This window comes from Bos mutus, chromosome 5 (genome assembly GCF_027580195.1).
Source record: "Bos mutus isolate GX-2022 chromosome 5, NWIPB_WYAK_1.1, whole genome shotgun sequence".
In the NCBI taxonomy this organism is placed as follows: Eukaryota; Metazoa; Chordata; class Mammalia; order Artiodactyla; family Bovidae; genus Bos; species Bos mutus.
In genome coordinates, this window is record NC_091621.1 from 45,467,762 (window position 1) to 45,494,646 (window position 26,885).

General features: G+C 41.3%; 1 protein-coding gene across 2 annotated transcripts; it reads left to right on the forward strand.

Annotated features, from left to right (window-relative positions):
- Nucleotides 1-433: 433 nt before the first annotated feature.
- Nucleotides 434-26,141, forward strand: EIF4B (eukaryotic translation initiation factor 4B). 2 transcript variants are annotated; one of them, XM_005902151.3, is made up of 15 exons: nucleotides 434-590; nucleotides 7,788-7,925; nucleotides 8,885-9,093; nucleotides 10,479-10,595; nucleotides 11,854-11,908; nucleotides 12,540-12,674; nucleotides 15,226-15,363; nucleotides 15,444-15,617; nucleotides 19,880-20,108; nucleotides 21,112-21,224; nucleotides 21,963-22,176; nucleotides 22,637-22,692; nucleotides 23,259-23,364; nucleotides 23,606-23,678; nucleotides 24,049-26,141. In XM_005902151.3, exons 1-15 carry the CDS (start codon nucleotides 578-580, stop codon nucleotides 24,253-24,255), a joined length of 1,977 nt encoding a protein of 658 aa, XP_005902213.2. In that variant the 5' UTR covers nucleotides 434-577; the 3' UTR covers nucleotides 24,256-26,141. The 2 variants fall into 2 exon arrangements, with proteins under 2 accessions (XP_005902213.2, XP_005902214.2); XM_005902152.3 differs by having other exon boundaries at nucleotides 21,112-21,209.
- The last annotated feature ends 744 nt before the right edge of the window (nucleotides 26,142-26,885 follow it).

The following is a 26,885-nucleotide window of genomic DNA, read 5'->3' on the forward strand; positions in this document are numbered from 1 at the left end:
AAGACTTTTAGTAAAAGATCGTGGCAAGTAAGTGATGAATGTTACTTTCTTTTCCTTCTAAACATCCCCAATTAAAACCATCCTGAAGCAGAATGGTGGTTTATTTTGCTTTAACAAAAAGCGATTTACAAAGAAACTCAGAATCTTCTCAGGAAACCAATTGTGGCACGCCCATTCTGGATTCCAGCCCGCCTCCAATCGGTGCCAGAGAGGTGGAACTTGACAGCGCCGCGCCACCCCTTCCGTTTACCGCACAGGCAGGAAGTCTGCGGATCAGGAGACCCCGCCCCAGGCTCAGACCTGCCCCTCGTCCGCACGTCGCCCTACGTAAAGCGTGAGGGGTTTCGCGACAGCGCAGGCCCCACCCCTTTGGCCACATGTCGCGCAGGTCTTCCCGTCGGATGCCGCGTCACCTCCTCGCGCTGCTTTACGAACCTAGAGGAGCGCCGCCCCGCCTCCTGTGTCCCTCCTCAATTCCCCGCCCCCTCCCAGTTTCGCGTCTCCTAGCCCGACGCGCTCGCTATAATCACGTGACTGCCTCATCCGGGTCCTTTGCGTTCTCTCTCCCTCTCCCAACATGGCGGCCTCAGGTGAGTGAGCGGCCGAGCGCGGCCAAGGACCAGGCTCCGAAGCGACTCTCCGAGCCTGATCCACTGATTCTTCGGAGTCGGGGGGTGGGCGGCACCTCTTCCCTTCGGACTTTGGGGCTGCGGCAGGCTGGCGGCTGGGCCATGATAGGTTATTGCCTCGGGATGTTTGGGGGAGGGGAAGGACACCTTCCCCTCCCCCCTCACACCCTTTTCACCCCATCTGCGCGAGGTTGGACTGGGAGTAGTGGTAGACTCTGGCTTGAGTTGGAGTGAGGAGGAGGCGCAGAAAGATCAGCAGGAGAAGTAGGCCTTTTCATAGACATGAAGCACTGTGCCCGCGTGAAAGCGTGGAGGAAGGAAGGAGGCGGTTGGCGCGCGGACGGGTGCACTCTGAACTAGGTCTCCAAGGCGCGAGGCCGTTGCGGACGGGAGTGGGGGCAGGGAATAAAGGGGGGGCAGTTAGAACCCGAGCGCGAGTCGCTGGAGGGGCGGAGGAAGGTGGCGGTGCGCGTGCGCGGTCGGAGAGCCTAGGGTACTGGAGACTGGCGCGCCTGAAAAGCACGCGCGAGAGCCCAGATGGGAAGGTTTTACGCGCCTGTGTTGCTTTCTCTTTAGGTCCCTCCACTTTTTGCTCTTCCCCTTCTAGAGTGTGATCCGGCCCCTATGTTCTTCCAAGGGTAAATGTATTAGGTTTGGAGGTTGGCGCTACTAGAGTTAAGACGGGGGTAGGGAATCCGGTGTGGTGCGCCCACGTGTTGGAGGAGAGGAAGCAGGGTGGAGACCTAGATTTCGTCTGGACTTTTTCTTACTCATTCAACACAGTTTTACTTGTGAATGTATATTTGTCAGGCATGCTTCTGGATATTGGAGATCCAGTGGTGACCAAGATCAGAGCCCTTGACAGCTTCCGTTTTGGTTGAGTTTTGATAGCCCCAGTAGTAGGGCAGGGCTTTGGGGTAACTGCACAACTGCTAGGAGTTGCTTTTAGAATACCAGTGGCTGGAGTTGACTTCTTGTTTAGAATTTGAGAGGAAATATCACTTTCATGTAAGTCTGCTTGCACTTCTCATGGACTTAGTGGAGAGTTGTGCCAACATTTTGTTAACAGTGATTTTAGAATAGGGGATATGATCTCTTTTCCCTGGCATGAGCCTACATTGTACAAAACATTTACTGAACACCTTATCTCTGAACACTGATTTCTCACCAAGAATTTCGCTTATCTATTACATAGAGATGTATGTCTTTGAAAAATGTTGAGGGAATTGAGGTGCAGTTGAGCATAATATCTTTTACTAGTGTAGCACTTGACAGTTGACCTGGCACTTTTCTTTGTGTTGTCTAATTTGATGTTCTGTGAGATAATGCAGATGTTGGTTATCTCCTGTCTGAGGAAGATGAAAATTACTCTTTCAAGGTCACTGTCTGCAGATGGTAGAGTAAGGTCGAAGTCTTTGAAACTTCTCATTCTTCTCCATTATCAACTTGGGACAAACAAGGTTGGTTTCTGTGTCATCATAAGTTTGGGATGCTGCCCAGGAGCTTCATCTGAAGTACTTTGGCCTGAATTTGCTGTCTTGATGTCTTAGTGTCATAATTAGTGAAAAGCCTGTTTTCCCTTTCTGTATATCTTGTGTGGAATTTTTTTAGAGGTGGAAGACACCGATAGCATTGTGTAAATAAAGTCCAGACTAGTAAAACAGATGTGCTTAGTGAAGTCTCTTCTTCCACCCTCCCCGATTGGAAGCCCTCATCTCCTTTAGTTCAGTTACATGAATCTTTTAGCTTGTGTAATACTTGTAAGGGACACTTATGCTGGTATCCGGGTACAGTGGTACATCTGACAGTCAGCCCTTGAGAAATCACCAAATTTCTTTCCCCACCATGGATCTTTTCCCATCGTATTGATTTGGTGTATAATGGGTATACACCCATTGTATTAATACAGACCCACTGTATTAATGGGTCTATAAAATTAATGTATTTTCAGTATACTTCTTGATGAACCCTGAAAAAACATCTTATATTTTCTTTGTGAAAATACATGATAAAACTTAACAGGCCTCTAACTTTTTTTTTTTAATTAGAGGAAATTTGCTTTACAATGTTGTGTTGGTTTCTGCTGTACACAGGTGAAACAGCTATAACTGTACATATATCCCCTCCCTTTTACTTTTAAATGAAACCAAAAAATTCTTTGCAGTAATGCAGTATCCAGTGTGAGTAATTATTGACCTTCAAGAACTGGAGGTGTCCCAAAGCTAACTATTGCATCTGTGTCCTTACCTATAGGGGATCAAATGTATTTGACACAGGTTAACAGTTTGTGAGACTAGACTGCTTTGGGATTGTTAACAGTGTACCTGCCTTTCATTTGTATAACTTCAGAATGCCATTATATGTGGCATCTTGTTTGATTATTTTTTATAGTAAGATAGTGTCCAGTGGTGGTTTTCATACAGTGCTGACTCCTATAGTAAAAAATGGTTTCACTGGTTGCTGTTGTATGCAGTTCGTGTATTACCTGTCTTCATATCCCTTCCTGTACCATGTGTTTGTTATTCTGGGAGTAAGATACCCAGATTCAGAAGGTCAAAGTTAAAATGTCTTATGAAAATTCAAGTACAAATACAAAGAGAAGTATCAAAGTAAAACATTGTATTTCTAAGTAATGTCACTTTTAAAGAATGTATAAGTCACATGCCATGTATGTATCACTTGAGATAAGAATAATTTACTACATTGTATTCGTTGCAGAACATCCTAGAATTTGTTTCCCTGATCATGGGGGAAGGAATTAACTTTAGAGTTTTGGGGGTTTTTTGTTTTAACTGCTTGTTTTCCAAAACGTCCTAGAATTTGTTTTCCTGATCATGGGGAAAGGGATTAACTTTGGAGTTTTGGGTGTTCTTGTTTTAACTGGTTATTTGTAGTTAAATATATGTATGTACATTTATAAGTGCACTCAACCAAAGTCAATTTCTTAGATTTGTATCATATATTGCTGTGGTCCACATGTGATCAAAATTGAGTATGTGTGGAGAGGTAAGGGAAAACATTGTGGCATTTTCCTCAGATTGGGTCAGGATGAAGTGGGACAAAGAGATCCCGTGACAATTAAACATAGGGGTCAAGATGCTTCCCAGGTGGCTCAGTGGTTAAAAAAAAAATCAACCTGCCAATGCTGGAGATGTGGGTTCAATCCCTGGTTCGGGAAGATCCCCTGGAGAGGGAAATGACAACCCTAGTAATGACACTGTAGTATTCTTGCCTGGGAGATCCCATGGACAGAGGAGCCTGGCAGGCTATAGCCCATGAGGTCGCAAAGAGATGGACATGACTTAGCACGAGCAAGATGGTGTAAGCTTGTTGATCCTGACTCGGTCTTTATTCTCTGGTCTGCTAAACAGTAGCACAGTAAAGGTCGGGGACTCTTAATGTTATGATACTGTGCCACACTATATGAAACGTCTTTTCATGCTGTGGTCTGAACAGCAGTAAATAAGTCTAGTTCTGCTGCTGCTGCTAAGTCATTTCAGTCATGTCCGACTGTGTGACCCCTTAGATGGCAGCCCACCAGGCTCCCCCGTCCCTGGGATTCTCCAGGCAAGAACACTGGAGTGGGTTGCCATTTCCTTCTCCAGTGGATGAAAGTGAAAGTGAAATCGCTCAGTCGTGTCTGACTCTTAGCGACCCCATGGACTCCAGCCTACCAGGCTCCTCCGTCCATGGGATTTTCCAGGCAGGAGTACTGGAGTGGGGTGCCATTGCCTTCTCTGAGGCAGTCTGGTGTTTGGGCAGATTGCATTTTTTTTGTTATTGTTATTGGCTGCATTGGGTCTTCATTGCTCTGAGAGGGCTTTCTCTAGTTGTGGTTCACGGGTCTCTCTTGTTGCAGAGCACAGGCTCTAGGTGTGTGGGCTTGAGTAGTTGCAGCTCACTGGCTCTAGAGCGCAGGCTCAGTGGCAGTGTGGGATCTTCCTGAAGCAGGGATTGAACCCATGTCCCCTGCATTGGCAGGCAGATTCTTATCCAGTGTACCACCAAGGAAGTCCAAGAAACTTAATTTTTTTAACAATGCTTCATTTAATTATTAAGAACTGTGTGAATTCTCATTCCTGAATAAGAGATACTAGTTTGAGAAAGAGGGAGAAGTAGGGCTGCCTTGTACAACAAATAAGCTTTTATTGCTTAAAGTACTTAAAGGTGTCTACTGTTTTATTTAAAGAACTAACAGCTTGTCCATAGATTTTATCACTCCAGTATATGTCAGTTGGAGCTTTTATTACTAATACAGTGGAGTTAGAACAGAAAGAAAACTAAAGGAAGCATTTTTACTTTTGATTAGCCTGATAATCCTGAAGATTTGGTTTATTGTAGTCACTTTTCTGCTAATGTGCTTTGTGTAGGGCTAACATTTCCTTTTGTCTACTTATTTATTGATGTGAAAATACCATTTAGAACGCTGGTTCTCAACCATGGGCAGTTTTGTCTCACCCACCCAGGACATTAAGTCCAGGCTTGGAGATTGCTATTAAGTATACAGTACGTGGTGGAGAAGGCAATGGCACCCCACTCCAGTACTCTTGCCTGGAAAATCCCATGGATGAAGGAGCCTGGTAGGCTGCAGTCCATGGGGTCGCTAAGAGTCGGACACGACTGAACGACTTCACTTTCACTTTTCCCTTTCATGTATTGGAGAAGGCAATGGCAACCCACTCCAGTGTTCTTGCCTGGAGAATCCCAGGGACGGGGGAGCCTGGTGGGCTGCCGTCTATGGGGTTGCACAGAGTCGGACACGACTGAAGCGACTTAGCAGCAACAGCCTACAATACACGGTACAGTGTCTCCCTGCCCTCCCCCCCAAAGGATTACCCAACCTAAAATGTCAGCCAGCAGTGCAGAAATTGAGAAAGAGTTAAGCTGATCAGTTGTAGTATTTATTTTTATACCTATCATGACAAAGCTTAACTAGATGAGTATATAAAGAGCTTCACAAGTACCTAGTATTTAGTCAGTAAATTACAATTGTAATGAGGCAAGCAGGCAGTTAGAAGGTTTAATAAAATTTCTTCTTGTCCAAGTGGATTTGGTCTTAAGTAATTGGGATGTGTTTTATTACGTGGTTGAACTTTCACCAATTCACGGAAAACTTAGACATTTAAGAGTTGGATCAGCTCATTGTGTCAAAGGTTTGATACTGCTGGGAGCATTAAAGGATGCTTAACTTAGTAAAGAAAACATCATTGAAGTCCTAAACATGGGATGGACATAGATATTGCTGGAGCAAAAGGTGCATGAAAGATTTAGGTAACATTGTTTCTTAATTATTTGAATAAAACAGAGTGGAGAGAGCATTTAGGTTTGTTAATTTTACTTTTTTAAAGGCTTGTTCTGTTAAATCTGCTGCTTATATTATGATTGAGTCAGTGCTGCTGCTAGATTTAAAGAAGTTGGAGGTCTTGAGGAAGAGTTTTAGTTTGTCTGTATATGAAGGCTATCCATCACCCAACAGTGATTTCTCAGCCAGAAGTTTCTGAGGGGCCAGTCACAGAATCCAAGGGGAAAGGGATATGTATCGTTTGAAAAGACATTCTAAAACAGTGTTTTAATTTTCTTTTTTGGACACACTATTTTGAAATTTCAAATTATGTTAAAGGAGAATGTGAGATTAGTTTGTCAAGAAGTAAAAACTGAGAAAACCTGGTTTAGGAAATTGATTTATGCCAAAATCAAACAAAGGGCAGATTGGTTTTCCAGCTTGTGCTGTTTTGGCATTAGAGTTGTATGTAAAACAAGGGGAAAAGCGACACCTCAATCAAACTGTTATTCTCATGTTGGGCTTTACCTCATTGTACGGGCTGACCAGCAGTTCTGTTTTTATTTTCTCAATGACCAGACAGATCATGAAGCCCCATGAAGGTAAAGCTCTCTAGCTAGCATCATACTAGTCCCACTTATTTTTTAATTGAACAACTAAAATAAGCCTATACATTATCGTTCTACATAAAAGGTATGTTTTATGTCTTATTCAAATTAAAATTTCCCCCAGGCCTTTGCATATGAGCTAGGAGCAGTATCAGTATTATCAAACTTTGCATAGCTACTTTCTTTCGAAGCATAGGATAGATACACAATATAACCTGGTGATCATAAATGAGTTTTGGAACAGGGTTATTATTAGGTCACTTGAGAGAAGCATGAAAACTTCACATTCAAGACCATATTTTTTCCCTGTATAATTGTAGCCAAGTTTGTCTATTTTGCACATTGGGACCATAATTCTTGAGGTTCATTTTGTGTGCAGAAGGTTCATAACATTCATAGCAAACAGGTCTTTAGTTCTTGAAAATTGTGTTTTAAAGGAAAGGTAAGTACCAGGTGAGAGAACAGCCTTCGTTCAGTTAAGTAAATGGTGCATCGAGTTACAGACTCTTCATCATTTTGGATTGAAAATTGAAAGTTTGTTGAGAATTGGAACATGGAGAAGGAACTCATCATTATAAAAGGCATGAAACTGATCTTTGTTACAACAGAACTGCTTGTTATGGTTTTGGGGGGTTTTTTTCCCCCTTAACCACGTCACAGCTGCTCTGAAGGGCCAATTCTAGAACTTCAGTTAGTCCTTTCAGTTCTTCTGCATTAGCTGCTGACTGGTGCCATCTCAGAAGAAGTTCTAAGGACTGGAGAGTAATAGAGTCATGGCCAGGATTCCTAAAGATTTCAAACCAGGGAAAACATTTAAATTGCTGATTCTCAGGGATTTCTTATGTTTTTCCTTTAGTATAATATCTCATTTTCATATGTGGTGTTAAGGTAGGGAAGGAGTGTCAGAATATTAAGAGTAAGGATTTTGTTTTGTTTCTTTGTGTCCCGGGAGCAATGAATATAGTACCCTTTCTTAAACACAAATAGTTAAATTAAAAATCTCAAATGATACACAAGAGAATGTAGTAGGAAATAAAAGTTTGCCCCTACCTCATTTTATTTTTCACTTCTCATTGGGCTTTCTGTCCCAATACATTGTGCTTTCTCCTTATATCTGCACGGGATTCTTTCGTATAAATGTACCACAATCTACCTTTGATGGGACTTTTTTGTTGCTTTCTTATAGGTACATTTAACAATAGTGCCGTGTACAATTCTGTAAAGACCCAAGTATTGATGAGTAATCTTTCTCTTGTCTTTTTGAAACAGCGAAAAAGAAGAATAAGAAGGGGAAGACTATCTCCCTAACAGACTTTCTGGCTGAGGATGGAGGGACTGGTGGAGGCAGCACCTATGTCCCCAAACCAGTCAGCTGGGCTGATGAAACAGACGATCTGGAAGGGGATGGTGCGTTTTCTTCTGTTTTCCATCATGCCTGGAGTTTCTGGACAAAATCTATCCCATAATAATGCTTCACACTTGCAGTTTGGAAGAAGCTTACTAATTTTGTAGAATCTGAAGTCTTATGTTTATGTATTTGTACATAACAAAATAGGTTAAGGCTGTGAGTTTGAAATAGGGACTAAAGTGGTGATTTGAGAGGGCTTAGTGCCAATTCTGGCTATTACAGTAATAGAGTTTTGTCAGGGTACTGTCCTTTTAAGCCTTGTTTTCATTTGGAAAGTAAGGGCTAGATGATTTCATTTTAGGTTTAAAATTCTGTGATGTCCTCATAAAGTAAGATGGCATTATAATCTATAAGCTGTTTATACTTAACAGTCAGGAAATAATTTGTTCTAGGAGCTATTAGTATGAAGGCATGGTGTTCCTGGGTAAACAAAAATGGTCTGAGGGAAAGGAATGGGAATAGTAATTATGGTGGGAAAATATTTGAAGAAGTTCCGTGCCTTCGCAGAATAGCTGGCAACAGGCAGGAGCTATAAAGTCATTGGGCCTGACACATCTGATCACCCGTCATTTTTTTCTAAAACCTTCATTGCAAACTGAAAAATACTTTTGTGACCTATTTTTGTATTAAGAAATTTCATCTAGAGCGTACCTTCTATAAGTGTTGATACCTGAAGTACAAACTCATGGGCAGTACCGTAGGGACAGTATCTCCTAGCTCCACTAGGATTACCATCCTGCTGGGCTACCATCTGTGTGACCTTGGTAGGCAAGTTACAAAACCTTCCCAAAATCTTAGTTTCCTTTTCGGTAAAATGGGGAACAAACTCACAAGATTACTACAAAGGTAAGGTGGAATAAAATGACTTATCACTTGGCACTTGGTGTAGGTCCTCTTATTCTACAGTGGTACTAAGGGAAGTTTCTTCAATTGTTTAATGTCTACTTTTCTACCCTAGTTTCAACCACTTGGCATAGTAATGATGATGATGTGTATCGGGCACCTCCAATTGACCGTTCCATCCTGCCCACTGCTCCACGGGCTGCTCGGGAACCCAATATCGACCGGAGCCGTCTTCCCAAATCTCCACCCTACACTGCTTTTCTAGGGAACCTGCCCTATGATGTGACAGAAGACTCCATTAAGGAATTCTTTAGAGGATTAAATGTAAGTGTAAAGGATTTAGGTAATTAACTACATAGGGAGGGTAGCATAGTGCCTGTCTCTTGAATTCCTGTGTTGAGAAAAGTTCTAAGGTTATATATAGACCTAGAAAAGAAAATTATATAATTAAGTGGCATTTAGGCCCTCTGGCTGAGAATGTTCTCATCCAACAGCAGTCGGACAGTCTTATCAACAGATTTAATACCTTATTAATACAGGGAGAATCTGTCAAAAACATATACCATTCTCATTAAGAAATTTAAAGGTGACATACCCAGTTGAATGTTGAAAAGTGGAAAGAAAGTTTCTCTGAACTCAGCTATTCTGTTAATGACATTCAGGCTTATAGCAAAACTGCATTTAAAAACTACATTTTTATATTTTATATGAATACATTTAACTGAGCAGATATGTAGTTTATGTTAACAGAATCTGTTCGCGTATAATGGAATTCACAAGCTTGCTTAAAAAGTTTAAGGCAAGATGTTTGAAAACACTGATCTGAAAGTTTCTAGAAAGTATGAGGTGCTTAGAAGTCCTTTTTCCAAACTTTGATGAAAAAATACTTAAGATTTCAAAGATGGAAGAAGGAGTAATAATTTCCAATTCTTTTGGGTTTTTCTCCAGAGTCTTTGCCAATGAGAGGACATCTTTATTCCCTTTTTTTTTAATTCCTTTTCCTGCTCTACTCATGAGTGGAGTTAAAATAGCAACTAACAAAATCCATATCTCAGAAGGCCAGAATAAAGTATCAAATCAGTGATGCAAAAGATAACTTGAATATATGCACAATGTTAGAGAGATGAAGAAGTAAATAATAGGGGTTAGAAAACAGACACAAAAGGTGACAAGAAAGTAGTTGAAAGTATGAGTCAGCTTTATCATTTGGCAGAGGGTAAGGATGGCCAGAGTTTACAATCCAGTGTTTGATTCAGCCAAGCTATAAATATGTGAAAACACTAAATAATGTTTCTCAGATAAGTCAGCTTGTCATAAAATATACTGCCCAGAAAACCTTTTGGCAAAAACTGAGTCTAATTTCTGAGAGAGAAAAATTGAAAATCAATTAATTGTGGAATAGGCAATTCCTCTTGATTGAAAAACAACTAAAAAATAGAAATACAAAATGAGGCAGAAGTCAGGGTTGCAAGGAATACACTGAACTTGTCCAAGGTTTTTAAAGGCTAAATTCATACTGTTCAAGTTGTAAAGATTTTAACAAGGTATATAGTGAAGTCTCTCTTGTATCCTTCTGTACCAGTTTTCCTCCTGGAGACATCTAGGTTCTTGTGTATTCTTCAGATAAATGCATTGCATACACAGTGTCAGAAAAGAAGGCAAGTGAACAAGAACATTGAATTTGGGAACTATTTCTTATTTCTCTTTAGATCAGTGCGGTGCGTTTACCGCGTGAACCCAGCAATCCTGAGAGGTTAAAAGGTTTTGGTTATGCAGAGTTTGAGGACCTGGATTCCTTGCTCAGTGCCTTGAGCCTCAACGAAGAGGTAAATAAAAAGGGTGGGGTTGAGGGCTGGGAGCTAACAACTCTTATGTTTATCAAACTGATTATTTTTTAGTCTGGGTCTGTAGCTATTTCAAAGATTCCCACAATATCTACAAAGAAAAGCCTGGATTATTTATCAGTATTCCAGTTAACTTTCAACATCTAGCAAGTCACACTTCCTTTCAGCAAGTTCATCAGGGCCTAGTAATAATTTTAAGAGGGCTCAGAAACATTTCTAAAATGTCATTTGTATCAATAGTACTTGCTCCTAGGAATAACAGTAAACGTTCAGTCCTGCATTTTTACTATTCTTGCCTGTAGATGTTTTCCTGTCTAGACACACCAGAGGTTCAGTAGGGAGAGAAAATGCAGCTATTAATACATGAAGGGGAATGGAGATTAAATCTAATTGTGATCAGTCATTTAAGGCCATGTATGGATTGTTAGGCTTGCCTAAGCAGGAATATTAAAACAGTTAGTTGCATATTAGTGATAAAAAGTTTCTAATCCAGGAACTGCTTTTTTACCTCTAGTGACTTTAGAAATCAAACTGATTATATCTGAAAAGGGAAAAAAAGGCTCTTATTTAAATTCCAACAACCTCTCATTGTTGAGAAGGCAATTTCCAATGACATTTGTGGCATAATTCTGTGGTCCACATCTGACATTGGACATGATTGAAAGCAACTCCTCCTAAAATATTTTTCCTGTCTCAGGCTTGAGTACCACCATGATAATCTGAAGCAAATGTCAAATAGGAATAAAATTTGTGTATTTAGTTAAATATTAATATATGAAAAACAAAAGTTGGAAGTTTTTCTTTTCATATCACTTTTAAGTTTCATTAGCATTACTAATTTTTAACTTCTCATTCTGGATAAGAAAAGGATACCATACAACTGTTATTGTCTGAAGTTTGCTGAATTGCCTATAATGTAAAAGGATTACACTTAATAAATTGCCTGTGATAGTTAAAAAGTTAAATCTATTCTGTGAGATTTGACTTTATAAAAATAGTAAGATAATTAAACTGACATTTATTTAAGCCCAACTTAAATGCTATTTCTACAAGGTTATTTTATATTCAAGTCTTTATAGAGGATTCTTTAGCCAACAGATTGTAGTGTTGGCTAGATTACAGTGTTTTTCCTTTATCTTCCTTCCCCCAGTGCTTCTGCTATGCCCAGACGTTCAAGGTCACTCATGGGATTTGTGCATAATGGGGCAAAAGGTTGGTTAATATGGTCCTATGCTCTCAGTCTCTAGGTAACAGGAGAATTCGAGTGGACGTTGCTGATCAAGCACAGGATAAAGGTGAGAAAGCTGACTGAATGTGTTCGAGTATTCTGTTTCATCTGGTCCTAGGATGACAAACCAGAGGTGCCCTTCCCCAGAAGTTTTTAGTGGAGACCTACCTTAATCTCAATCAGTAATTGTTGACTGAGGGTGGTTTTGCTTCATAGGGGACATTTGTCAGTGTTGGGAGACATTTGGGTTGTCACAAGTGTAGGGAGGGCTGCCATCTAAAGGAATCTGGGGGCTGTTCTCTAGTGTGTATGATGGCCCCCACAACAGAATCGTCCAACCCGATTCTTGATACTGAGAAACCCTGATTGCCTTAGATGAACATTAAATATATACTAGATAAATTACATACCTAGCACCCTGGACACCAAAGGAGCCCGATTCACGTATATTTTAGAGGCTCCTGGCCTATATAGAAGATGAGATAGGTAGGCATTAAGCCAGTAGGAATAAATGTGAGGAAGGGAGTCACTTGGTTGAGCTGAAGAGTGCACTTACAGGGCTGGGATGACTTCATGACAATGCTGTGGTGTAAGCAGGTACCATGTGTGAGGCAGCAGGGGTTGTATACACATGTGAGAAATATTTGGCAACAGTTTTTGTGAGCTAACCTGTGGTTTTTTATTTGATATATCTGTAGACAGGGATGATCGTTCTTTTGGCCGAGATAGAAATCGTGATTCTGACAAAACAGATACAGACTGGAGGGCCCGTCCTGCTGCAGACAGCTTTGATGACTACCCGCCCAGAAGGGGTGATGATAGCTTTGGAGACAGTAAGTTCATTTTCATCCAGTTAGTTTCTTCTGTGTTCTGGGTGTGTTTTGTAATTAGACAATAACAGAAAATTCATTACCTTCAAATAATCCTAAATGTCTACCCATACACTAGGTACTTTTGTGAGCTCAGGATATGGCAGTGAACAAAACATAAAATATTGCTGTCTGGACATTATTTTAACAGGGGAGAGAAATAGTATGCAAATACAATGTGTAATTTAAAGATGACTAAATAGTGGTTTGTTGATATAATGGAATACTTGATAGCATAACGTACATGTGATGACAGGGATAAAATTCAAAACCTGTTTGGTGTGGCCAAGCTTCATGGCTTACGGGATCCTAATCCTCCTGACTAGGAATTGAACCCAGGGTCCTGGCAGTGAAAGTGCTGAGTCCTCACCACTAGACCACCAGGAAATTTCCAAAACCTGTTATGGTGAGCAAGAAAAGCAAAAATGTGGAGGAATTTTAGAGCAGTATCAAGTTAAAAAATGGAAAGAGCAACTTAAATCCACAAACATTTTGATTGTTGTGAGACACTAGTGAACCCTGTGTCAAATATAATTGAGGAAGCAGAGATACATTCCTATTCTAAGAGAGTCCTCCTTGATATAGTTAAGATGTAGAAGAACGAAGTCACGTTTGTATCTGATTTTTAGATCAAGTCTTTATGACTCAACGAGCCTTGGGAGAACTACTTAGGTACTTTTACTTCAGTATCTATGCAAGAGGTTTTATTATTAACAAGGAGAAATGGCTCTTGAAAAGCAGACAATCACCCCAAGGGGTCCCGGGAACATGACAGTTTTCTCACCTCAGATATTAAATTTAATAATTTAAAGCAAGCAGGATGGATAATAACAAAGACTAGGCCAGGGCCCCAAAGTTAGCCCTGCCAGCATGGTAGAGGCAGGTCCCACACTGTGCCACAAAGGGAGAGACCCCGTCCCAAGCCAGTAGCCCACAAAAGACACCTTGGGAGTGGGGAAAGTATTACTCTAAATGTTTTGTATATTTCCAGAATATGCTATCTTATAATAACATAACTCTGTGCTGCTTTTCTTCACTGTGGATCCCTACTGTCTTAGTGCAAGTTTATAATTTATAAAGTTTGTTTATTTTTGTATTTTGCCCATGCCACGAGGTATGTGGGATCTTAGTTTCCCATCCAGGGATTGAACATGTGCCCCTCTGCGTTGGAAGCACAGTCTTAGCCACTGGACCGCCAGGGAAGCCCCTTCATTTATAAAATCTAAACTACCTGTGGATGAATGTTCATGTAGACAAAATGATGACCTTTGCAAAATGAAACCATTGTTTAAAATGAAGCTGTCACAAAAATATCTTTCTTTGACCTACTCATGTAAACTCAAAACATCTTTTAAGTTGGCTGTTTCATTTTTTAATTAATTGGTTCATATTGAGACATTGAGGTGTTTTAATTAACCAGTTGTCATATAGTACATATATTTTTCTCATTTTGATTTGTGGTATATGTAATTATTTTTCCATGCCAAATTTTTGTTTTCCCCACCACCACACCACATGGCTTTCGGCATGTTTTTTCCCTAACCAGGGATCGAACCCATGCCTCTTGCTCTGAAAGCTTGGAGTCCTAACCACTGGACCACCTGGGAGTTCCCTCCATGCTAAACTTTTAAGTAGACTTTGATTCTTTGATATCAACTGTGAAAGATTCCAGCTGTATTTTCTTCTGGTGTTTTGTGCTTATATTATTTAATATTTATATCATTAATCCTGGAAGTTTATTATGGAATATATAGCAGTCCATGTCTCCTGCCCCCTGCCATACCTGTGGATACATTTCAAGACACCGCCACCCCCACATGGATGCCTGAAACCTTGGATACTACCAAATCCTGTGTGTTACACTGTGTTGTTCCTATACGTACATAGCTATAATGAAGTTTAATTTATAAATTAAGTATACTAGAGATTCACAATAATGATTAATAATAAAATAGAACAATTGTAACAGTATACTGTAATACAAGTTACGTGAATGTGTTGTCTCTCTCAAAGTATATCTTACTGTTCTATACTGTGTGGGTACACTGGACAAAAGGGATGATTTGTATCCTGGACAGGTTGGAGGGAGAGAGCATAAGATTTCATCCATGCTATTCAGAACAGCACACATTATTGTTACGTTTTAAAACTTAAGAATTGTGTATTTCTGGAATTTTCCATTAAAAATTTTTGGCTGTAGTTGACCACAGGTAACTGAAACTTCAAAAAGCTAAACCACAGACTGTATATTTATTTCTCCCCTAACTTCCTCCTAAATTGTTACCCCAGGAACATTTATTGAATCAGTAGATAACTTTTTAAAAATAACTACCGAGAAAACTTAATTCAATACAAATTATTCTGCCTTGGATATAATATTTTTGTTGTTCATAAAAACAGACACCTCAGTGAATATGAGCTCGAAACCAAACTGACCTATTGGGCTGTCATGTTTCTTTTTATTAGTAGCATCAAAGAAAAAGGAATGACGTTACCTGTCTGTCTTCTTCTCTAGAGTATCGAGATCGTTACGATTCAGACAGATATCGTGATGGGTATCGGGACAGTTACCGTGATGGCCCACGCCGGGACATGGATCGATACGGGGGCCGAGATCGCTATGATGACCGAGGTGGCAGAGACTATGACAGAGGTCATTATAAAACACAAATTCTTTGAAGAGCTTCCTTCTTCCCTCCAGTGTGATGATTACAATTTGGGATCTGTTTACAGGCTACGATTCCAGGATAGGCAGTGGCAGAAGAGCATTCGGTAGCGGGTACCGGAGGGATGATGACTACAGAGGAGGCGGGGACCGCTATGAAGACAGATACGACAGACGAGATGACCGGTCCTGGAGTTCCAGAGATGATTACTCTCGGGATGATTACAGGCGGGATGATAGAGGTAAACATCTTGTCTGCTTGCTTGATGGAGCGTTACAACTAGAGTAGTAACTGGTTGAAATTTTCCAGTTATGGGCACAAATAGAATCTGCACATAGTTAAAGAGAAAAATGCATCAGAACAGGATAGAAAGAGCATTAGATTAAAATGAACATGATGAACATAAAGCCTAGTTCTAATCTGTCTTAGGATATAGATTAAAATTTAATTGAATAGACAAAAATGGAAAAAACCATTTGCCAGACTCTTACAGTAAGGTCTCACTTAAAATAGTCTGTTTTAGCCCGACTTTTCAAGTGAAGAAATGAAATTCAGTCACGGTCTCATAGCCAGTAATTGGTAGGTGGTATGGGTCAACACCAAAATCAGATTGATTATATTCTTTGCAGCCAAAGAAGGAGAAGCTCTATACAGTCAGTAAAAACAAACTGGGAGCTGACTGTGGCTCAGATCATGAACTCCTTATTGCAAAATTCAGACTTAAATTGAAGAAAGTAAGGAAAACCACTAGACCATTCAGGTATGACCTAAATCGAATCCCTTATGATTATACAGTGGAAGTGAGAAATAGATTTAAGGGACTAGATATAATAGAGTGCGATGAACTATGGACGGAGGTTTGTGACATTGTACAGGAGACTGGGATCAAGACCATCCCCATGGAAAAGAAATGCAAAAAAGCAAAATGGCTGTCTGCCTTACAAATAGCTGTGAAAAGAAGAGAAGTGAAAAAGAAAGATACAAACATCTGAATGCAGGGTTCCAAAGAATAGCAAGAAGAGATAAGAAAGCCTTCCTCAGCGATCAATGCAAAGAAATAGAGGAAAACAACAGAATGGGAAAGACTAGAGATCTCGTCAAGAAAATTAGAGATGCCAAGGGAACATTTCATGCAAAGACAGGCTCTGTAAAGGACAGAAATGGTATGGACCTAACAGAAGCAGAAGATATTAAGAAGAGGTGGCAAGAATACACAGAAGAACTGTACAAAAAGATCTTCATGACCCAGATAATCACGATGGTGTGATCACTCATCTAGAGCCAGACATCCTGGAATGTGAAGTCAAGTGGGCCTTAGGAAGCATCACTACGAACAAAGCTAGTGGAGGTGATGGAATTCCAGTGGAGCTATTTCAAATCCTGAAAGATGATGCTGTGAAAGTGCTACACTCAATATGCCAGCAAATTTGGAAAACTCAGCAGTGGCCACAGGACTGGAAAAGGTCAGTTTTCATTCCAATCCCAAAGAAAGGCAATGCCAAAGAATGCTCAAAATACCGCACAATTGCACTCATCTCACACGCTAGTAAAGTAATGCTCAAAATTCTCCAAGTCAGGCTTTAGCAATACGTGAACCGTGAACTTCCTGATGTTCAACCTGGATTTAGAAAAAGCAGAGGAACCAGAGATCAGATTGCCAACATCCACTGGATCATGGAAAAAGCAAGAGAGTTCCAGAAAAACATGTATTTCAGCCTTATTGACTATGCCAAAGCCATTGACCGTGTGGATCACAGTAAACTGTGGAAAATTCTGAGATGGGAATACCAGACCACCTGACCTGCCTCTTGAGAAACCTATATGCAGGTCAGGAAGCAACAGTTAGAATTGGACATGGAACAGACTTGTTCCAAATAGGAAAAGGAGTACGTCAAGGCTGTATACTGTCAATCCTGCTTACTTAACTTATATGCAGAGTACATCATGAGAAACGCTAGGCTGGAAGAAGCACAAACTGGAATCAAGATTGCCGGGAGAAATATCAATAACCTCAGATACGCAGATGACACCACCTTTATGGCAGAAAGTGAAGTGAAGTGGCTCAGTTGCGTCCAACTCTTTGCGACCCCATGGGCAGTAGCCTGCACGAGGCTCCTCCGTCCATGGGATTTTCTAGGCAAGAGTACTGGAGTGGGTTGCCATTTAAACCCTCTTGATGAAAGAGGAGAGTGAAAAAGTTGGCTTAAAGCTCAGCATTCAGAAAACGAAGATCATGGCATTCGGTCCCATCACTTCATGGGAACTAGATGGGGAAACAGTGTCAGACTTTATTTTTGGGGGCTCCAAAATCACTGCAGATGGTGATTGCAGCCATGAAATTAAAAGACGCTTACTCCATGGAAGGAAAGTTATGACCAACCTAGATAGCATATTCAAAAGCAGAGACATTTCTTTGCCAACAAAGGTCTATCTAGTCATGGCTATGGTTTTTCCAGTGGTCATGTATGGATGTGAGAGTTGGACTGTGAAGAAAGCTGAGCGCCGACGAATTGATGGTTTTGAACTGTGGTGTTGGAGAAGACTTTTGAGAGTGCCTTGGACTGCAAGGAGATCCAACCAGTCCATTCTGAAGGAGATCAGCCCTGGGATTTCTTTGGAAGGACTGATGCTAAAGCTGAAACTCCAATACTTTGGCCACCTCATGCAAAGAGTTGACTCATTGGAAAAGACTCTGATGCTGGGAGGGATTGGGGGCAGGAAGAGAAGGGGACAACAGAGGATGAGATGGCTGGATGGCATCACCGACTCGATGGACATGAGTTTGAGTAAACTCTGGGAGTTGGTGAGGTGATGGACAGGGAGGCCTGGCATGCTGCAATTCATGGGGTCACAAAGAGTCGGACACGACTGAGCGACTGAACTGAACTGAATGGGTTAAAAACCAAGTGTTGCTTATTTCAGTGCTATTATACCAAATGGTTGCTATTCATTCATTAATGGTACGATGTCAGTGTACCTATTGTAAAATTAATGCCCCTAATGTTAGGATCACTTATATAAAACATGTGTTGTGTTACAACTCTACCTCAAAAAGTATTATAAATGGCCACAATTTATTGTTCTGACTTCAGCGATGTCATTTTAAAAATAATATATCTGGGAGCTTCCTGGTGGCCTGGTGGTTAGGATTCTGGGCTTTCATTGTCCTGGCTTGGGTTCAGTCCCTGGTTGGGGAACTGAGATTCCGAATGTGGTACAGCCAAAATTAAAATTTAAGTAAGGTATCTGGTCCAGAATTCTTATCTGTAATTCTATTTAGACAGCACACCTACAGTTAATGATTAGTAAGTATTCAATGTGGTAGAGGTACAAGTATTGTCTCCACTTTGAAAAGTAGAGGCTCAGATGCAATCTTCGTTGGCTGCTGACCTTTGCCTTTCATGCCATTTTCTCCCCCAATATTTGATTTCCACCCCCATCACCCCCAACTCGTAAGATCTGCCCCCTTTCCTCCAGGGTCACTGTCACTGTTCAGACATCGTTGCTGTGCCCATGTTACTTACATTTCCCTCTATTTTCACGTTGGCTTGGGTTGTCTTTCTGGAACAATACCTAAGGTTATTCTTCTTCTAAAACCCTTTTTTTGTCTCTTCATGGCCTGAAACATAACCCTTTGTACCTCTGACATAGACAAGGGCCTTCACTGTTCTGCCTCTTCATATTCCTGGCATTGATATGGTATCAGAAATATAAGTGTTCAGATTATTTGTTGAGTAGGTAAAAGAAATTATCAATAATGTGGGTTTCATTTTTTGGTCCACCCTATATTAGGTGTGTGACTTCAGTGAGTTCTTGTTTCTGACCCCAGTTGTATCCTATTCACATTGGTTATGGCCCCTTGACAGAGTCATACAGATGAAAAATGTTACCTTAAAAGTTACATAAACTACTAATGTAAAACCTTTATAGAAAATATAAAATTTGCTAAACAATATCCTCTTTGTTTGCAGATACATAAATACGACCTAAAATAATAAAGACATGCATGAGAAGGATAAATAGCAAATTGAGCATAGTAGTTAGGAGAAGACAATGCAGCTAAGCATGTTATCAGGGAAAGCTTTGGAAATTTTTGCAGTGTTTTATGTCGGGTGGTTGATGTACACAAGCTTTCTTTATATTTTCTATATCTTTTGTCTGTTTGAAATGTTTAGGATAAACACTGCTGGAGTCTTCCCCAGCATAGTGTTATAAGTTCTTCTTAACCTACTATAATGATTCCTCTTCCAGACCACATATTTTAACAAGATACTTTCATCCAATATCTTATCATAGTTAAAAATCCCCCCAGATAATAGTAACCATGGTAAATGATCAGTTTAATGATCTGCGTCCTTACCTTTGTTGGACTGGCTAGGCCACTCTTTAATCTGAATACTAAATAGCATTTCATAAGAGATACGTCTGGCAATCTGACTTTTAAACATCAGCTTTTGGTGATTTCCAAAAACTATTACTTTTTTCTTTTTTTTCCTAATTTAGGTCCCCCTCAAAGACCCAAACTGAACCTAAAGCCTCGGAGTACTCCTAAGGAAGATGATTCCTCCGCTAGCACCTCCCAGTCCAGTCGTGCAGCCTCTATCTTTGGAGGGGCAAAGCCTGTTGACACAGCTGCTAGAGAACGAGAAGTAGAAGAGCGGCTACAGAAGGAACAGGAGAAACTGCAGCGTCAGCTGGATGAGCCAAAACTAGAACGACGGCCTCGGGAGAGGTGAGATGATCTTCAGTGACGGATTTCGCATCCATGAAGCCCATGGTTCTTAACGGGGGCATTGTATCTCTAGGACTCGGGAAATTTGTGTGAGTGTTACTGGTTGTCACTTACTAGCGTTTAGTGCTCATGGGCTGAAGCTGCCAAGTAGCAGTGAGTGAGACAGTTTCTTTAGTCAGGGAAGAGTTGTAGCCTGTCCCTCATGATTTTCAAAAGGCCTCCTGGGCCCTCACAAGCATCTGCAAATTTTGGCTAACCTTCAAGAAAAAAATTTGCCAAACCCTGCCTTAGTGTATAGAGTAAAATCCAACCAAAGTGAGGTGAATGGATTTACCTCTTTTCAAGTTATTGGAGATGGAGTAGAAAGAATGGTTTCACTAGTACTAAGTATAGGCTGTAAATTATTTTCCAGTTACAATAATCTGATAAAACTAGACCTGGTTTTTTGATTGATTGGCAGAATTGTGTTGTCAATAATGGAGCACAGAGTTACAGATTCTGTAGGAGAATGTTCTTAACCCTAGCCAACACTTAGTGAAGTACAGGTTTCCCCAATGTCCAAAAGTAGAGCATTGCTACAAAACTTTTTATAAGCCAGAATGGTGTAAATCAAAGAAGCAATTATTTTAGGACACATTTTGCTAACAGATAAAAAGCTTGCTGTAAAACCAACACTGAACACTATTTTCACTTTTCATCTTTTTTTAAAAGCAGAGTCCTCTTAGGATTTCTTTCCAGTGGCAGCAGCATATATGGGTCTTTTTGTAAAAGTAAAGTGGCATAAAGGTAACTTTGAAGCAAGTGATACTTATATTTAGAACCCAAGTGTATTAAATGTCTGCCAGTTTCAAATGGTTTGAGCAAGAAATACAGCTTATACACCCACATATAAAGCCAACATGATAAAACTTAAAAAGTGATAGTTGTTGAGGGGTCAGCATGGGTGCAGGGTAGCCATTACTGAGCTGGGCATGATGTATTTTGTTAAATCTCTTATATACAGACACCCAAGCTGGCGAAGTGAAGAAACTCAGGAACGGGAACGATCGAGGACAGGAAGTGAGTCATCACAGACTGGGACCTCAGCCACATCTGGCAGAAGTAAGTCAGACCAGGGTGGGTATCTTATTATTGCCCTTTGCCTTAACCTAACGTATCCATAGCCAAATTATGCATATGAAATTTAGTCATGGACTCTTTATTTGGGTTATCATGGATTGGTCTGACTTTCATATTTGCTCTGAGAAAATCTGGGTAATGGGTACCAGAAGAGACTTAGTTAATCAGTTTAATCTCCCACTGAAAAGTATACTTGGCTGTTGGGTTTGTCCCCTCCTCTTAGGTTCTTGTGTCACTTTGCTGTTGTCGTTGGGCTGGGTCTCCATTGTGGCAGGTGGGCTTTCTCTAGTTGTGGAGAGCGGGGGCTGCTCTCCAGTACGATGCTCTCATCGTTGTGGAGCCCAGGCTTTAGACGATGGGCTTTGGTAGTTGCGGCACACAGGCTCCATAGTTGTGGCACACAGGCTTAGTTTCTCCATGGAATGTGGAATCTTCCAAGACCAGAAATCAAATCCGTGTCCCCTGCAATAACAGACATTCTTATCCAGTGTGCTATGAGTGAGGTCCAAAGTCTTGTATCACTTTTTGTTACGAGTGTTTCTACATGTGTATCAAGTACCAACGTTTTAACACTGAGAACATCTGTTGGGAGCCAAATTCAGCTCTGTATTTAAGAATAATGATGGAAAGCAGTATACTTGGATGTGGGCCATTTTCTACTCTTGAGGTTCTAATAGGTTGTTATCAATAAGCCCTTTTTTCTGATGCTTTGACCTTCCCATTTTGACCTCACAGATGCAAGAAGAAGAGAGAGTGAGAAGTCTTTAGAAAATGAAACCCCCAATAAAGAGGAAGACTGTCAGTCTCCAACTTCTAAGCCTCCCAAACCTGAACAGCCTCTAAAGGTAATGCCAGCCCCTCCACCAAAGGAGAATGCTTGGGTGAAGCGAAGTTCTAACCCTCCTGCTCGATCTCAGAGCTCAGACACAGAGCAGCAGTCCCCTACAAGGTGAGTCAGCTTGGAAACATAGCAGTTGGTTGGCTATAGACTCTTCAGTGCTGTTTTCTAATGGTGGAAGGTGCCCTCTGGGGTACTGGCCTTATGGCATCTGATAAGTTCTGCCATCTTGGCTTTCATAGTGCAAATTCTGTGGTGTGCTGGTGGCTCAGTTTTCTGGAGTTTTGCTAGCTGCTTGACATCACTTTGGTGACTCAGTCTGCACACACTATAAATCAGAACCTGCGAGGGCCACAGTTTGGCGGTATGGCCTTGGGGGTCACGTCAAAGGATGTGACACTTGGTCAAGTTCACATAATTGCTCTGATTGTTGTCTTTTCCCATATTTTAATGTTTAAAAGCATTAAGTATGTGTTTTTGGTTTTCTGTAAGACTAACTGCACTTGACATAGACATTTCTGTTCCTTTCCTAAGATAAGCTGATGAATGTGATTACGTGTTTTCTTTCTAGTGGTGGAGGGAAAGTAGTTCCAGCTCAACTATCTGAGGAAGGATCAGCAAGGAAAGGTAAGGCCAAGAGGGAAGTAGGTCATTTGCCAAGATAGAGACCTAAATTAAAAAAAAAAAAAAATTCTGTAGAGGAATTGAAAAATACTGAACTTCATTGTATTTTGCACCTTTTTTGTTGTTAAAAGTTGATTGCCTTTTCTTGCCAGTAGAGGGCAGGAGTGGCTTGTTTGGAGAAAACATTGAGCCCTGCCCTTTCCTGGTAGTACATTTCTTTGAAAAGGGAAAGAAAAGGGGGTGGGGAGGAAACGGACATGCTTGGTCCAGATTAGAAATGTTGCCATCTGCAAGGCCAAGGTCACTACACGGCATCATAGTCCTTATTTCCACTTTGCTTTTCATGGTGGCGTTAACCCCAAGGCAGAATTTTTTAGTGGATCTTATTTAGGGTGTGTGACTGATACAGAGGACGTGGAAGAAGAGCCTAGGAAGGAAGTCTGGATCGGGGATAGTTTTCATTTCCCTCAGTACCTTTGGGCACACTTCTCTTCAGCTTAAGGGAAACCTGAGAGAGTGGGAGTGTTTATTTTACTTGACTTCCATTTATTTTTATGTCCCTCAAACAGATGAAAATAAAGTAGATGGGGTGAGTGCCCCAAAAGGCCAAAGTGGGAGCTCCAGCCGTGGTCCGGGAGATGGGGGGAACAAAGACCACTGGAAGGAGGCAGACAGGTATGCATGTCCTTTCATTTCTAGTCTCTGCCCTGATGCTTGACAGCTGCCACTTTGTAATTAAGTTCCCACTGTTAACCTGTTAAAGTCAGCCAATACAGTTAGTTACAATTCTGAGAATCTAGAAATTACAAAAGGTCCAGATAGCCAAAATTGTTGACTGGATGTGCCTATTCAGTATCTGAAAACTGCTTATTGGTGTTGGAAGAGTCCTCTCCTAAAGGTATTTCTGCCTCTGCAGGAAAGATGGCAAAAAGGATCACGACTCCAGATCTGCACCTGAGCCAAAGAAAGCTGAAGAAAATCCAGCCTCGGTGAGTGTCAAAGACTTCCTCAGCTTCCTGTGGCCCACTTTCACCACTGAAATTCTGTACATGCTGCAAACGGAGTGGTTGAAAGTGGGCATTGCTGCTTGTTTGAAATAGTGAAAGAAGCTTAGGCTAGCTTTTCCTTCATTCTGCCTTTTACTACTCTGATCCCCTCTTCAAGATAAAAGGTGGTGTATGCCTTCCATAAGAATATACCTGCCTCCAGTCAACTCTCCCCAGCTACAGCTCCATCCGAGAAGCCTGATAAGCAAACGCGTGGGTGTGGTCTGGACATCCACCTCCTGTCCGCCCCAGTATCCTGGACCTTGGTTTTTGCTGTGAGAATTCAAGGCCTTATCTATCTTGTCTGTTACAGAAGTTCAGTTCTGCAAGCAAATACGCTGCTCTCGCCATTGACGGTGAAGATGAAAATGAGGAGATTACACCGAATAGACCTCTGCATTCTGTGCTTTCTCCTAATCTCTCTCCACCCTGGAACATTCGAGAGCAAATCAAACCTCTATCCAGACAAGACAAAATAAAACTCACCATCTCCTGGAGACCTTTCTTAACTTTTTTTTAAAAAAACACAAAATGAAATGAAATTCTTTTGCATGCTGCTGCAGCCTTTAAAGTATTGAACTAACAGGAGAATCATCAGTGTAGCCAGAGAAAGAGACGTACAGCTTTTAATGGAAAAGTTGTGGTGTGTTTTTATGACACATGCAATTGCCTGTGTGATTAGTGCCTAGGGGCCTCCGTTTAGCAAAATGCAGTGACGGTGATGCAGTGTCTGGAATCTAGTTGGGCAGTAGACAGGTATAAGGAAGAGTGAGGTTCCTACCTTTAATTCCTATTATCCTGTTGTGGCATACATGAATTCTCAAATATGACCTGAATAAATTCTCCATCCTCAGCAAGGTAGGTTTAGTCTCTGATGTTTTAGTCTCCAGGAGGCTGCCAGCCCCTCCTCTCATTTAGTTCTGAGTTACTGGGGCCAGCCTACGGGGAGTTCCTTCATTTGTACCCCCCAGGGGGGTAGGTGGAAGTGAGTCTACAGGCCACTGAAGAATAGGACTGTTTGGTGACCAAAATAAATGGGGAAATCGTGGTGTGAAAAGAAGCTTCGGGGTTTGGTGAATTATTTTGCACCAGTAATAGAGAAAATGGTATATGACCTCCAGTAAACACATGAATGGTTTACTTCCTGGAGCAGGAAGCACTTAGGGTTCGTGGGAATTCCCAGATCTTTTATGTGTCCTGGTTTCACCCTTTCTTAAACACTGTCCCTTCTGAAAGTTCAGATAAATCCACATTCTGTTGAAATCTTGAAGTTTTAAAAATTCAGACTCTTGTCATCATCTTCGGTTCCTCGTGCTAGTCTTTCCTGACCTTCCCAGGGACGACTTGGACTTCGGTCACACTCTTGAGCTAGGCATCCTCTAGAGCCCCGCGGGAGCTGTCCAGTGAGGAATCACTACTGCTTTTCTTAAGCAGTTCTTGGCTCCTTCATTGAGTCTCACTCCTTCCCTCCAGCCATTCCTGCTCCTCCTGCTTTGACCCCTTTTGCACCTCAGAAAACTTTAGAATTACCAGTCTTAGGTGGTGTGTGTGGTTAAATTGGAAACCTTTCTTACAACCTTGATTGGTGTTGGGTGTGCTTTTTCAAAAAGTTTCCATCTCTGCACTGAAATCCCACACAAATGTTTGGGTTTATAATGTGGCCTAGACCAAGTGTTGCGGGGGGGGGGGGGGTGGTTCTTTTTATTTTTAGCATTCCTTGCGAGAATGAATGATAATGGAGAACAATTTAACAAGGTTCTTGCTTCTCTTGCAACACAGTAGCTCTACTTGCCTGCTTTATGTGCACCTTGGTACTGTCAGCTCAATAGATGGTGTCCTTATGGGCAGTATTGGTACCTACAGAGAAAAGACACCTTGGTCTCTTATTTGCAAACTTTTTTCCCATCAGTCCTAGGTTAGACCCTGTCCAACCTTGCAGGGTGTTAGTTTATGAGTGCTGCAGCAGTGAGCGTAATGAATCATTTACCCAGTGGACATAAAGGACATACCACGTGAGGTAACTTTAAATAATTGGCTTGGAGTGGCTAGTAGCTAGGAAGTGGCTTTTAGAGATACCCAAGGTTGAGAGGGTATTTTTTTAAACCATTTGCTATAGATGTTGAAAAGGTAGGGTTTGCCCTCTTCATGTCTACTCCTTCCAAATAGATGTATACAAAAAAGCTGGTTTCTTCCCCCCATTCCTCTACTCTTGCCACCCTGTTAGAACAAACAGGGATTTATGACCCGCTCCTCATTACATGTAAAATTTGTACAAAAATATCTTCTATGAAAATGATTTGTAATCTGTAGACTTAATACCTGGGAGATGTCTTGAGATGTAAAATCCCATCCTTTGGGTTTTGGGGTTTTTTTGTTTTCTCCAATAAATCTGATCTTTAAAGTTCACTTTAATGCTTAAGTTTCTTGATATGCATACCACATTCTATCCACTGACAGTGTGCTGTCCACACACACACCTTGCTGAAGTTCTCTCAGTACTCGATACCACTTTATGCAGCTGAAGTGTGGGACTACAAGCAGAATCTGTTGACTAAGGCCTCAGAACTGGAAGTGATAGTATCAATGCCCCCTCCATTTTTGCCTGGTGTTAACTTTTTAATGAAGTTGCTCAGTTGTGTCTGACTCTGCAACCCCGTGAACTGTAGCCTACCAGGCTCCTCCATCCATGGGATTCTCCAGGCAAGAATACTGGAGTGGGTTGCCATTTCCTTCTCCAGGGGATCTTCCCGACCCAGGGATCGAACCCAGGTCTCCCTCGTTGCAGGCAGACGCTTTAACCTCTGAGCCATACCTGAGAGTATCTGCATCCCATTTCCTGTGCTGTTTATTTTAATCGTAAGATGAAGCAGGAACTCTAGGGCTACATCTGCAGGTCCTTGAGGTTTTGTCTCTGCAAACCTGCACTCCAGTCTGGACGGGTGCTGTGTCTGCTCTCCTGGCTGCACTGTGCAGGCGGAGGGGAGTTGACAGGGTGGTCCAGGTTACAACTGAGGCCACTTTTAAAGCACCAATGGTGAGAATTTTCCAAACAGCTAGGGACAGACTGTTCATTGTTTCAAGGCAGGAAAGAGGTTAGAACAGTGGCAGAGAATCCTTAAGGTCACAAGGGGGTGGAGCATAAAAGCCACA